This window comes from Gopherus flavomarginatus, chromosome 3 (assembly GCF_025201925.1).
Source record: "Gopherus flavomarginatus isolate rGopFla2 chromosome 3, rGopFla2.mat.asm, whole genome shotgun sequence".
NCBI classification, from domain to species: Eukaryota; Metazoa; Chordata; order Testudines; family Testudinidae; genus Gopherus; species Gopherus flavomarginatus.
The window spans coordinates 210,412,781-210,426,956 of NC_066619.1; the positions used below are offsets into that span (position 1 = coordinate 210,412,781).

General features: G+C 40.8%; 1 protein-coding gene across 2 annotated transcripts in view; it reads left to right on the plus strand.

Moving 5' to 3' along the window:
* The first annotated feature begins 504 nt into the window (after positions 1-504).
* TLL1 (tolloid like 1) overlaps positions 505-14,176 on the plus strand; it is a 197,083-nt gene continuing 183,411 nt past the window's right edge. The window contains exons 1-2 of one of the 2 annotated variants that reach the window (XM_050946175.1): positions 505-1,362; positions 1,589-2,203. In XM_050946175.1, coding sequence (XP_050802132.1) covers positions 2,047-2,203 — 157 coding nt within the window. In that variant the 5' untranslated portion in view covers positions 505-1,362; positions 1,589-2,046. Of the gene's footprint in view, positions 1,363-1,474; positions 2,204-14,176 lie in introns of those variants that run through there. The other variant, XM_050946176.1, reaches the window with a different exon arrangement.

The window sequence follows — 14,176 nt, forward strand, 5'->3', positions numbered from 1 at the left end:
AACCCCCCCCACAACCCAAGCCTGATCCCAGATATACAGTACCTTCCCTCTCAACCTGTGTATATTTCATTTCAAACATTTATTTGAATAAAATTTTTAAATCTGAAGTTTAAGAAAATGAAGCAAGTGCTTATAAATAGTCAGACCAATCTGATTTTATTCATAATGACTGTGTCCCTGTCTGCACTGCACAGGAGCAGATGCCTGTATCTTGTTCACATGCTAAGGAAGAAGGGACTATCTCTTGCCTGGGGAAGTTGTTAGGGCATACCAGACTTTTGAGGGCTCTGATGTAAAATAAAGACAGCATCTTCACAGTCATTTCAAAAGTCAGTGTTAAATGTGACACCATAACGAGACTGGAACCGCAGAAACTCCCAGCTACCTACCCCGCCTCTCCTCTCCTCCACCCTCCTTTCCATGGAAATTTGTAAAAGGAGGAGGAGTTTGTTAGGGAAAAATCTCACCTTAGTTTATAGTTTGAGGCGTGACTGCAGGATCGGAATCACTCTGTCTCAGAGGGGAGTTAAATGAACACATGGTATTTTTATGGCTTTATTTTTAGTCCAGTAGCACGTTTTCTTTCTCCGGGTTGATCGGCTGAAAGGAGACTTTGCGTGTTGATCCGTTCGCTCTGGCTTTAAAAAAAACAACCACCACCAACTCACCCTCACCGTTTGCGAGTGACTGAATGATCAAGCTGAATTATACAAAGTCACATATTGAAGGCAAGGGAGGAAGAGAGTGAGCTGGCGCTGTTACGTCTGCTGCTTCTACGGGAACTTTTGAAAATAAACCTTTTTACAACTCTCCTTCAGAGATCCACGTGAAAAAAGCAAAGCCGGACTGTAAGAGCTTAGCGTTGCCTGTTGCAATCTGTAATTTTGCGTTGCATTTGCCTTTTAATTTTTAATTTTTTTACTTTCATTTTGGAACTGCTTCCCCAGCTCCTTGGCTGAACTTTGGAGATTAATGGACCTTTTATATCTTCTACCCGTTTTTAAACAAACTATGGACACTTAAACTCCCCCAGCTCATGGGGCGAACGCTGCACGGCCTCAGCAGAGGGAGAAAACACAGGCACTTCTTTAGAGACGGGGGGGAAGATTGCAGTGATTTTTCATCTTCACCTCATCCTCACGGATTCCCCCGAGTCTCCTTCGCTGCTGAGAGTTGACTCGTGTGGTGTTTTATCTGATTCTCGCAAGATTTCTCCCCTCTTAAAAAATATCATGCATTGCTTATCTATAGAGAAAGCTATATGGACAGAGAGGCATATAGTGAGTGCGTATGTGTTTTCATAAGACTATCAAGAGAGCAGATCAGAAGCAGCCGGGATCCTGACCCTGATTGTATGAATAAGTAAGCAGGATGCTGACGATTGTTAGTTGCCTGTAAGGTTTTTATAAGATGGGAGGGAGGCTGGGGTGGGGAGGGGGGACACCAGAGAGACAGAGGAAAGGGGGGAAGCCCTTGCACTTTTTCTCTCCTTCTCTCTCTGTTCCCCTCACTGCTGCTGCTTCCCATCACTGTAGTGGAAATTATTGTTAGCACCCCTTTTCTCTCTCTCTCTTTCTCCCGGTGGCAGTTTGCCGATGTGCACACCGGATTCATCTACCCGCAGCAGCCGCAGCAGCAACGGGAGCAGCGGAGCGCTCGGGAGGAGGCAGCCGGCGGAAAGGATCCTACTTGCCGTGGCCCCGGAGCCCTGGCAGCAGCGGTGGAAAGTTTGTCTGGGGGCTGACAGAGGCGAGAAGACGCCCTGACAGGCGAGATCCCTAGTCAAAATACACCCCCCCCCGCGCCCACCCACCCGGCAACTTCTCCCCTGCAAGAGGAGGGGGTGGAGAAGGGGAAGCAACATTGTCCTTCTCTATGGTATGCCCACATGACTGGGGACACCTAGAGACCACAGCATCTCAGCGGAGCCTTTAGGTGGAGAAGAGAATTTTTCCCTCCATCCCTTGCCTTTCTGTATCGGTCCAGCGTGGACAGCAGCTCAGTCCTAGTTCCTCTCTGCCCCCTTGCCCACCTCTGTGGTAGAGGATGAAAATGCTTTGCTGGAGGGTGGCGTTGTGGCTGGCTGGGTTGACTGCCTGGGGGAAGCTCTCCTCCTGTTCTGGCCTTGATTATGACTACACTTACGATTTCAATGAAGAGGATAAAGCTGAGGCGATAGATTATAAGGATCCTTGTAAAGCCGGTAAGTGACTTCCAAGGCTAAAACTGATTACCCCCCCCCTCACATACACACACACTCCCTCCCCCAGGTGGTGACTTTGTCTCTTTTTCCTTCCGATGTGTGTGTAAGCTGGGAGCTCACCTGCTTCCTCCTCTTTGGAAGGCGAGGCCAAGGGGAAGTCTGGGCGGCAGCAGCAAGTGGAGTTGGGCTCAAGTGCTTTGCTATGTCACTCGGTGGGATTTCTACAGACCTGCTTTCTCAGGGCTTAGAGTTTCCACTTTCCTTGCACTTTACAACTGTGCTTGGACGACAAAGTGCTTTGAGTGCACTTTTCAGCAGATGCTTCTTTTTCTCTTCCCTTGCCATGATTTATTAGAAAGCCTTGAATCCCAGAATTGGGCTCATTTCCCCTGTTCTCCGGGAGGCGTTTCCAATCACTGCAGTCTTGGGTTGGATAGAAAGGAAGCCTGTAGAGAGGCTACTCAACACAAGCTCATTCCTTGCTGTAGCGCTATCAGAATAACTGGTCCATGGGGCTGATCGCTAAATGCAACCCCTTCAGCACCCCCCTCCGCCCCACTTTTATTTACAGCTCAGTATTGTTAATGCTTCCCATCGCAGCCACTTGATTTGGGAACAGCTGAGAAGAACTTGGAAGTTTCAAGGCCACTTTAAATATTGAAAGCGGATGATTCCAATGAGAGTAGCTCTAACGTGCGCCTGCCTTCCTTGCACAATCAAAACTATCCTTTGAAGTCAGGAGGAATGTTGGCAGTCCAGAAAGGCAGGATCGGGCCCCACAGACCCGGCTGTAGGTTTGTTGGCTTCTGCTTGAGCGCCCGGGGTAGCAGCAGCAAACCCTCCCGGCTGCTGTTCGCACATGCTGTAGGCTGCCACCACGTGAGGAGAGTTCGTGTGCCCCCCTCCTCCTTTCAGCAGTCTGTCTGGCTGTCTCTCTTTTCTTTCAACCTGTTTCTTGACCCATTCTCTCTCTCTTCCATTGTTAACGGCCAGCACACGTCTCGGTCTTGTCCTAAAGAGCCACCTCCAATGGGCGGCCTCTCTTTCCCCATCCTTGGCTACCAGTTGAAAGTGCCTCCCGGCTTTCCATCACAATTGTGCCGAGCTCTTAGTTAAAGAGCAGCTCTTTTTGTGGATTGACTTTGATGGTCCATTGGATGGTATCTTCAGACTGGTTTCACTATGTGTATTTATGCCAATGCTTAATTGACAGAGCTGGAGAGGAGAGTGAATGGAAGCGGGTCGAGTGACTGCTACATTTAAACCACATTCGTTGGTTGTATTCACTATGTAATCGGCTAGTATTTGTTGTGGTTCAGTGTAGTCAGGTTGGCAGCCACAGCCAAATAGAAATCCCGGCTGTCTGTTTCCTGTGTACTGATCTGTCTCCAGGGCTGCCCAGAGGATTCAGGGGGCCCAGGGCAAAGCATTTTCGAGGGCCCCTTCCATAAAAAAAGTTGCAATACTATATTCTCGTGGTGGCCCCTGTGGGGCCCAGGTCCTGGGTCAAATTGCCCCAGTTCCTCCTCCCCGCCCCCCCGCAGCCCTGTCTGTCTCTAGAAATAACCTCCTTTCTTTATTCCCAGTTAGACTTCTGTCATTTCCCTTTGCAAAGGGAAGACCTGGTTTTCTATAGTATTTGCTGACTGGGTGACACTGGTTTTAGGTTTATAGGTGAGGTTCTGTAAGTGGTTTGAGTAAAATAATATCAGGTCCAAAACTACTTCCATTAAAGTTAATTGCAAAACACTCATTGACTTCATTGGAACTAGAAGCAAGCTCACAAGTTACTTAAAGGGAAGAGTGTACCTCGTTACTTGCAAAATTTGTTGTAGACACTTATTCTGAGTCATGGTCGTTGATTCACATCAACATTGGTGTAAAATAAGGCTTTGGTTTTGTAGCTGTCTCCTTTGCATTAATTAGTTATTCTATATCCTGAAACCTAGTTCAGCCAAAGGTTGTGTTCTCTGTGTGTGAGTTTGCTGAATTTGAGGAGAATGCGGTGAATATATGCCAAATATGCAGACACTGTGTTTTTCTAATCTCAAAACTATTCCTTTCTGAGGTGTGAATTGCTAATATTCTTTGCATAGAGCTGAGGAATGTACAAGTTCAAAAACAGCAGAATCAGCTGCAAACAAATCTTAATTTACTCCAATTAAAAACATGCAAGAAACTTTGTATAAAAAAAGACAGTTATCTACATTTTGACCACAATTGATCTGAATTCTTTTGATGTTTTCTGGGACAAGGTTTTAAGTGAGATTTCATTCATTTTTTATTTCATAAGAAATATTTTTGTCTACACTCTTTGAAGTGAAATGCTTGTAGGTTTTTTTGTACTTTTTGTTTCATTTTATAAAATTATGCATGTGTGAGTTTTAAATAAGTATCGTAGGTAGGAAAAAAAGGAGTTGTGGTTGAAAGACAGTTGGATTGTGTTAAATGTGTCAGCTTTCTTTTTTGTTCCATTTTATTTTACTTTTGAGAAGGCAGAAAGCAGGTGACTATTTGGGTCCAATTTAATATTTCATGCAAAATCATCCATGAATATATATTCAGTCATTATAATGATTTAAAAATGAGCCATTCTCTTTCTTAGGATCTTACTCTCCCTTAAGTGCTCAGATAATGGTAACGAGAACCACGTAACTCCCAAGATACATAGATAGATGCATGATAGATTTACATGTGTATAGTTCCCATTAATCTTAAACGGAATCACCTCCATATTTCCCTACACATTGAATATCCCCTTTAGTTTTCGAATATACAGTAACTTTGTGAAAACCCAAATGCAACATACATACCATTGTATATTGGATTTGTACCATATATTTGAGGGTTCTTTTCCAATCATTGTGTATACATGAGTAATTCTCCATGTATCAAAATGAGACTGATACCCCTGAAAAAGTTTCACTGAAAATTTTCTACGTTTGAGCTTCCCTAAATACTATAATAGTCTGATTACCCATTGCTGAGTACCCACTGAAGTTAATAGGAATTATGGATGCTCAGCACCTTTTAGGATTATATCCTAAATTTCTATTCTTTCTTGATCTGATTCTACTCCCTTATTCCTGTTGAGTGGTAATTCTATTGAAGTCAATCGGACTACTTCAATAGTAAAGTTCCACCCAATGTAAGGAAGGGTGCCAGAATCAGGCTTTGAGCATAGAAGTACATCCAGGTTTGTCTGGATGTGCCATGGGTAAAGCAACAGGACAAAATAAAATAACCTCATCCAGGAAATGTATTCACTGCAAACTAAGTATGTATATGAGATATAATTAAGGTAGATGTTCGCTTTTTTGCTAGACCTTCAGTGACTATAACTAAGAGTACATAATTATTTTCTATAAATGTTTATGATGAGGACAATTATGTCCCATACTTTTATGGATTTCTGCTCACTTCTTCTACTTGAAGAAACACCATAAAACTACCACCATGTTACATAACATACTCCAAATATTCAGGAATTAAACAGCAGATTTAGGAGAGCTAGCAGAGTAACATCACCTGTTGTAATTTATGAGAATGTGAAGGATGAATTCCATATTTGGGAGTTCCTTTTGTAAAACAAGAGCAAAGGGAGGAGAAGAGGAACATGAAATAAATAAGAACACTTTATAATAGCCTTTCAGATGGAAGACGTGCTGATTACAAGGGCTTAACTTGTCACATAAAACTTATGTTTTCGGACCAAACACAACTAAGGCTCTGTCAAAGACCTGCAGTTTGTCTTATAATTCCACCTCACTTGTAGGTATTGGCACACTTTTGCGTTCAAATTCATGTTCAGTATGGAAGGAGTAATAAACTGCTTATTACTTTCATCGAGAAGCAGGGACCACAGCTTCCTTCCTTAGATGCATGTTCGATTAAAAAAAAAAAAAGTGGACATTTCCATTCTGCTTTTCTCCCAGTCAGCTGCTATCATTGTGCTGTCATTTTATGACTAGCTGCTCACTGTGTTTTCATAAGAATATATAGGAAAATGTCCATAATTTCATGATCCAATGCACACCATGAGGCAGATCCTCAGCTGGCGTAAATTGTCATAGGTCCATTGAAGTTAATCCTTCCCCCTCATCTTTTATTAGGTTTCCCTCTTACTACAATATCAAAGACACTAGGAGGGGGCCATATACTCTTAAGGAAGGGTCTAGATAAATGTACTGGAAACCCACTAGTGAGAGGTCAATGGTTTTGGGGTTTTTTTGTTTTGGCGTGCTTGTGTGAATGTGAATCTTCTTGCAGAGGTGATTTCTTTCCAGGGAATCAGGAAGAATGGGATGCACTGAAAACACTGCTAGCTAGGTTCAGATGCTTCCATGACTTGTGTGGTGAAAAATGCTATAGAAACAGGAAAAATACCCCGCACAGAAAGTACCTCTGCACTATGACACATCACTCCAACTTAATGAAAGCAGAAATATACACATCACGAGTTCTGCAGATGTGTGGAAAGGGCCTGAGTTGGTAGGGAAAAGTCACGTTGGTGATTATTAGCTCTTGTGCATTTACAGCCCAAACTTCAGATATTATGTGCAAAGAAAGCATAGCATTATTTTGTTCAAAGCATCCTGAGAACCCTACCATAAGTGGAATCAATGGCAGAAGAGCCTGGGAAAAAGGAATGACGTGCTGGGCTATGAGTGGAACATGACGCTGTCAGGAGGCCATGTTAAGCTTGTGATCTGTGTGGTTTCTAGTGTGATTCCCTATTGACCTATAGCCTATGCATGGATTTTGATTCATGTCACTTCCCCTTCTGACAAGCACCCTGGCATGCTGAAACAGTGGAATGGGATGTAGCACAGTTTCTGTGCTTCTGATGCCTCACATATTTCCTTGTTTCTCCACAGGAGAGGAACATATTGCCCTCAGTGCTTAACACGGTAAACTTCAATAGGGCATTCTGAGTTCAACTTCCAGATCTAGTTAGCTGAAAGTTGAAATACTGAAACAGTCTTCATTGCAATAACAGCAGTAACCCTGTAAAGGTGCTATGAAGAATCTAGGAATGTACATCTTATAATAAGCTTTGTATAAATGGGATGTTACTTCAGAAACAAAGTCCTGTAGTCAGCAATAAAGGGGTACTGTCTCCCTTGTCATATCTGGACAGTTATTTAGAAGTTTTTCTGAGGAGTCCTGTTTGTTGTTGTTGTTGTTTTCTTTTGTCTGATTAGTACAGCAGCAGCATATTTAAAAAGCAGCCAAAACCAAACTTATAATAAACACACCAGATAAAATCTGCAGATATGTGCTGAGCCACACAGTCAGTGCATGTATAACTTGCTTTGATTTTGGGAAACACCCAAGAAGGTGTTTTCTTTTGTTTTGCTAATGAAAATAGCAAGGAATAATTATCTTCAAAGAATAATAACAATAATCATCTTTACAGGTGGGTAGTTTTGGAGAGTTAATGAGGCTGAGTGTGGCTGGTTAAAAATAGTGTGTGTAGAGCAGGTGGGGATGTGGGGTGGTGGTCTAGTGATCTGAGTGTGAGAATCAAGAATCCTGCTTAATATTTCCAGTGCTGACTCCTTTAAGGTCTTAAACAAGTCACTTGATTTCTTTGCTTCCATTTTTTTAAAATCTGGAAAATGAGGATGATAATAGTTCTTACCTCACTGTGTTGTGAAGCTTGATTATATAGTGTTTTTGGGACAGGAGAAGCAAGAAAAACACAAAATAATAGGATTATTATAGCAACATGTCATTGGTAACTCCACAGTCTGTCTCTTGTCTATTGATGTCATAACACCTTTTGCAAAAGTTGTTTTTTGAGATTATGAAACATATGCGGCTGGAAAACTGTTGTTGGGCTGTGCCTTGTATTCTGGCATACACATCTTTGTTTTTATGTATTGCAAACCCTCTAATATGCTCTTGGGTAATTGGGAAGTCTTTTAAAGTAACTTATTACACGTTTGAATCTGTTGTGTAATTTATACGGTGAAGCTTTTTCTCGATATACTTAAGTGTTGCTGTAAATGATGAGAGCAGTCCTGTGCACTTTATTTAGAGAATTTAAAGCTCATAATATATGCCATATGGACAGAATTAGAGTCTGAAGTCCTTTATTTTTCCAGAGGACAGATACAACATAGGCAGCAGAACAGTAATAAGTTCCCTTGCATAGCTTCTCAGCTTTGAGCTGGATTCACTTTGATTAACAAACTTAAATTTAAATCAGTTCAACGTTCTGTCTTTCTATTATCCCATGCCCGTCGCTGTGGAATCCGAGCAATTTACATATATATGTGAACAGAAAGGTCTCTTCTAAATCTCTCTCCCCTGCCCATCCCCCTCCCATCCCTTAGTTAATAGAATTTTGTTGGTAGTAATATTTTGGGAAAGCTAGGTTGAAAAAAGGGTTTTATATTTCAGCTATGTGTCTGCCGTATCATGCAGAAGACTTAGGGCATGTCTACACTAAAAACTTAAATCGACCTATATTAGGTCAATTAACAGCCATACTACCCTGCTTGGTTCAGTGGTGTGCATCCTCACAAGGAGCGCTTATACTAACCTAAGAGGGGCAGTGTGGGGATCTGAGAGTCCAGTCTCTCAGCTCCGCTGACAGCTCCCTACTGGAAGCCCATCTGCCCCATAGGCTTCCAGGCTCCCAGTGGGCTTGCCCTGCCCACTGGCTCCCTGTTCTCTGCCAGGAGTGGAGGAAACCACCCGGGGCTTCTTGCCTCCCTGTTCTCTGTAGGGAATGGGATCCAGCTATTGGGGCGTCTTGGGTCCCCTCTTCCCCCCTGCCTGCCTCGGACTAGGAGCTGGGCACTTTTGTCAATTTCATTGTCATGCTAGAGCCATGAAATTGACAAAACAACCTACATTCCCAGGTGGGAGCGGGGGCAGGGAAGAAGTCATCCAGGGCTTCTTGCCTCCCTGATCCTCAACAAGAGTAGGGTCCAGCCACCTGGGCTTCTCGCCCTGGCTCCCAGCTGGGAGTGGGGTATAACCACCCAGGCTTCTCACCCTGGCTCTCAGCCAGGAGCTGGGTCCAGGGACCTAGCTCTCCAGGGTAGCGGAGGGCAACTGGGCTCTAGCTGCCCAGCTTTCTTGTCAATTTCATGACTCTGCTGGAGCCTTGAAACTGACAAGAGACCTAACTGTGGATGTGAGTAACACAGTGTTTACACACACGTTGCCTCGCCCTAACTACACCAACATAAGCCCTATACTTGTTATATATAGTAGGACAAGGCTGTAGTGTAGATGCTGACATAATTAGGTCAAAGTAAGATGCTTTATGTCGACCTAACTGTAGTGTAGACTAGGCCTTAATTTCCCATTCAGATCACTTTCCACAGGGGTTTGATTCTGAATGTGCTTACGCCACTGTAAATCAAGAGTAATTCCATTGAAATAAGTGATGTCATATCACTAGTTATAAACTAATGAAAAATAAAGTTTATAATAATTTGTGCAAGGTTATAGTGAAATTGCACTTCACGGAAGGGACACTGTAGCAGACATTGTTTTAAACCTGTCGAGGGTGGGGAGAAGGTTCTAGGAGTATTCCAGAACAGAATTGTTTCCTGTCTGCTTGAGTCTTAAGGATCTAGCTGCTTTTACCAAATTCAAAAAGAAAAAAAACTAAGCCACAGGTTCTCAATTTTTTTCATAGTATGGACCACATTTGATAGTGTGTCTTACGGGCCTGTCTCCTCCCATATACAGCTGTATAGTTCTCCTCCTCCTATTCAGGATTGAACAGATTTCCTCCCCTTCCATTCTTGATCACAGACAACCTCTGTTTACATTAGCATTACAACTCTTTTGCAGCTATAGCAACTGCTTACATAGAAAAGTAACACTAGGAAAGTATTTTGGTATTTTTAGCTCTCTTTTAGTTTAACGTTTTGTTCTTTGTGAAGAAAGTTAATCATGTCAACTTAGCTCTTCATTTCATCTCCACCTCCCATCTGATCTGTTCTGTCCCTTCCTCTCCCACTGTTTTCCTCTACAAACTTCACTACTGCCTGCTCCTGTTTCCTCATCACCTCTTATGTAATATTGTCTCCTCCTAGTATAGGCAGCTAGGCTGGCTCTTCGTCTTTGTTTCACCTGCTTTTATAGTCCTGCCAACCTGCTTTTATAGTCCTGCCAACCTTTCTTTCAATGAAGAGGCTGGCAACTGTAAAAACATTTGGAAAGAAGGAGGAGGAGATAGTAGTATGTGACCAGCCAGCTTTTGGAGGTCCTCAGGGCCACCATCCGGTGCTCTGCGGACCACCAGTGTTCCACGGAGAACAGTTTGGTTATGACTTTTCCTACATTTACCATGCTTACTCATACAAATCATCCTATGTGCATGGGTAGGAGTTTGCAGATTTACACCATGTGAATGCCTGGATCTGAGCTTTGACATACGTGTAAGAGAGTGAACATTTAAGCACAAGCTCTTAAAGAGTGATAAGACACCAACATGCAGGGTTGTGGGGTTTTCCCTTCAATATTTAAAAACACAGATTGTCAGGATTAAAAGAGCCAGAAATCAATTTTGCTCTAAAATAGCTCCTGGAATCTTCTTTTCTTGAGGTATGTGAAAAATGATGCCTAAGGCATGCACAGTGTGTGGTGGTGTTTTTTAACCAGACACACTGCAGACTTCACATTGTTAAGATGAAATCTTTTGACAGCAGGACCAATAATTGAACACATAATTGATTTTGAAATGTTTGTATTAGCACCAATGACTATAAATTATGTTACAAAACAATTTTATTTCATAAGGTTTCAACATTCTGTTTTTAGATTTTTCCAAATCACATAAATATAGAAATGCTCTTACCTATAATTCCTGTGCTACTTGAAACAGATCTTCAGATTTTAAGAAGCAATTGCCTAAGAAACATGTGTATTTGGGGGTGGGAGGTTAATTTAAAAATAGATAGAAATCAGACTTAAAGAAAAAAACACTACCCTGGGAAAAAAGTTTTACCTCTGGTACACCATGATTATAACTGTCTGTCCTAAAATATGACAGAATATCTGTATTTTCATAGCTCCTCAGGGTTCAGAGATTCCTTTGGTCAGTATTCTAACATGTTATTGACAATTTCTGTGCTTTTAAAATGTAGTGAGGAATAATAAGCACTGAATGTCTTGTCTAATCAGCAAGGAATCCTCAAGAATGCCAACATTAAGCAATAACAAATTAATTTAAAAATAAATTTTCATTGCAATTGAGAGCAAAAATCTGAAGATTTAAAATGCTGCTGTTCTTTATGGGTTTAATGTACATTTAGGCCTTGATATGGCCCAGATGGATTCCTGCACCCAGATGGAACTAATGGGTTTCCACTTTGGTAGTTCTCTTTACAGGATTGGGGCCTTACCTTGTAGTTTAAAATACAAGATTATAGAAGAGAGGGTGAGGCATGGACAGTGAATTAGAATAATATACTTAAGGAATAAGGCAAATGGACCACCTTGCCAATGTTAAAAGTAATAATTCTTATAACATCTTTCAACTATGACCAAAAAACCCATGAATTTGTTAATGACATGAGATCACTGAGAGTATATTTTTAAGATATCAGGTACCTCTCTAATTTTTGGGTGCTCAAAAGTGAATAATTATATAGACCAAGTTCTGCATTAAACTCAAAGGGAATTTTGTGTCAGTCTGAACCAGCAGGAATTCCTCACTGTCCTTTGCAAATGAATTAATAGAAGAAAAAAGCACAATTTTGAATAAGGTTCAATAATGCCAAGAATAATGTCCAAGTTGCATGGCTTCTGCATATTTCCATATGATGTCCTCAAATAAGCGATAAAAGGAATTTCAGATGGTCCTTAGATAATATCAAGGTTTGTTTTAGCAGTTTACTAACACAAGCCAATTATATTTGGTTTCATAAAAAATAGTTTTAGAACAACTCAGTGGGTGTGAGAACATGATGATGATGAACTGCCCAATTTTGCCATCTGGTAAAATTCCCTTATTGCATTTCTAACAAATTTGCATACATTTTGATAGGCACCCATCAAATAGAATTTGTTTCTTTCTCAAAGTTGATACTTCAATTTTATTCTTTGGCTCATTTTTGTTTTTAGGAGGATTTTTATCCACTACTGGCCGAGTTGATTAAACCATGAATATTTCTATAATTAACATAATCCATTATGTATGTTCCTAGTCAAAATGCAGGATACTGGAGTACAAATGGATATTTTAGGATTTTGGACTTTTATTGACTGGAGAATCCTCATAACCCTTTCTGCAAAGGATCAATACCTGCTGAGAGGGTGAGGTGTTTCAGAGTTGCTATCCTATTACAGACACTCAGTATTTCTTTCTGTGATTTTTATACTTTTTGGTAATAGTGTCTAAGTGTTATATACCTTACTGTCCTTGGGAAGATTTTATTCTTTTTCTAAAACACACGGATATCAAGACAAATCCACAGTGGACCAAATCCTGGAGTCTTTATTTAGTTATAACTCATACACTATGATAATGAGTGTGGTGTGAAAACCATCATACATAAATGCTTTTGCCTGAATAAGTACTAAGAAAACAACTACTACTGCTACCATGACTTCTGAGGGCCAGATTCTGATATCTGCACTCATGCTGATTAGTATCTTACTCCACAAAGAGTTCTACTGAAATCTGGTCCTGAGTAAGCATCTTGGGTCACTTTTCACAAACCTACATTCCAAACAAATGCAGTCTTACATATTTACTGTAATTTAAATACAGTAACATAAAAGAAAGCCTATCCTAGTTTCCAGATTCTTTTGCCATAATTTAAAAATACAGTGTAATAATCTTTACATCCCCTGACATGATCATCAAACAGCAAAAACACATTACAAACCATATCAAAATATTGCTAGCCCTCAAATACCCAAAACACATCCTGCCTAGCCATCTTTCTGGTAAGTGGAGGATAGTAAATGTTGTAGCTTATTTTAAAAACAGATGATCTGGAGAATTTATAGACTAATAATTCCTGCATCTATACCTGCCAATTGGTTGAAATAGTAATTAAAAGTAGAGTGACAAAACACACGAGAGATCATGTTATGATAGGGTCTAACCAGCATGGTTTCTGTAAAGGAAAATTGTGCCTTGTTAGTCTCTTAGAATTCTTCGAACATGTCAGTAAAATAGTGGATAAAGGAGAACTTGCGACATGATTTATTTAGACTTCCAAAAAGCCTTTGACAAGGTCCCGGACAAGGAACTACTAATGAAGCTAAATAGCCATGGGTGTGAGGCAAAGTGTTGACATGAATCAAAAGCTGGCTAAGAGATGGAAAATGAAGTGTAGAATTAAAATGGACAATTTTCATCAAGCAAAAGGTTAACGGTCAGGTGCCTCAAGATTCTTTACTACATCCCATGTGATTTAGTAGCTATTTATTTATGATCTGGGGAGAGGCGTATGAGTGAGATAATAAAATCTGCAGGTGACACCAAGTTATTTAGGTTGGTCAGGACCATAGGGGGGCTTTGAGGAGCTTCAGAGGGTGAGTGGACTACATGATTGCAAATGGAGTTTATTGTTGATAAAAATAAAGTAATGGCCATTAGAGGGGAAAAATAAATTACTCAAGTGTCTTAGAGTTCAAAATTAGCTGTATCATCTCAGGAAAGGGACTTGGGCATCATTGTAGACAGCTCCATGATGACGCATGCACAATGTGCAGTTATGGCTTAAAAAAAAAAAAAGCTTACAAAATGATAGGATGGAGAATATGAAGAATGTAATTCATATGTGATAGTCCACCAACTTCAAAATCCTATTTTTAGTCAGATAATCTGTTTGAGGATTCTTAAACTTGAGCTTTTCTTCCTGTTATGTTTTCTTACAAGTGCTTTGTTAGCTATAATTATATCCCATGATCCTTATTAGGAAAGAATTATACATCATACATGAAAATGGCTTAATGGGAGGAGGCCTGTGTAAAGGATATTCGCTTAAT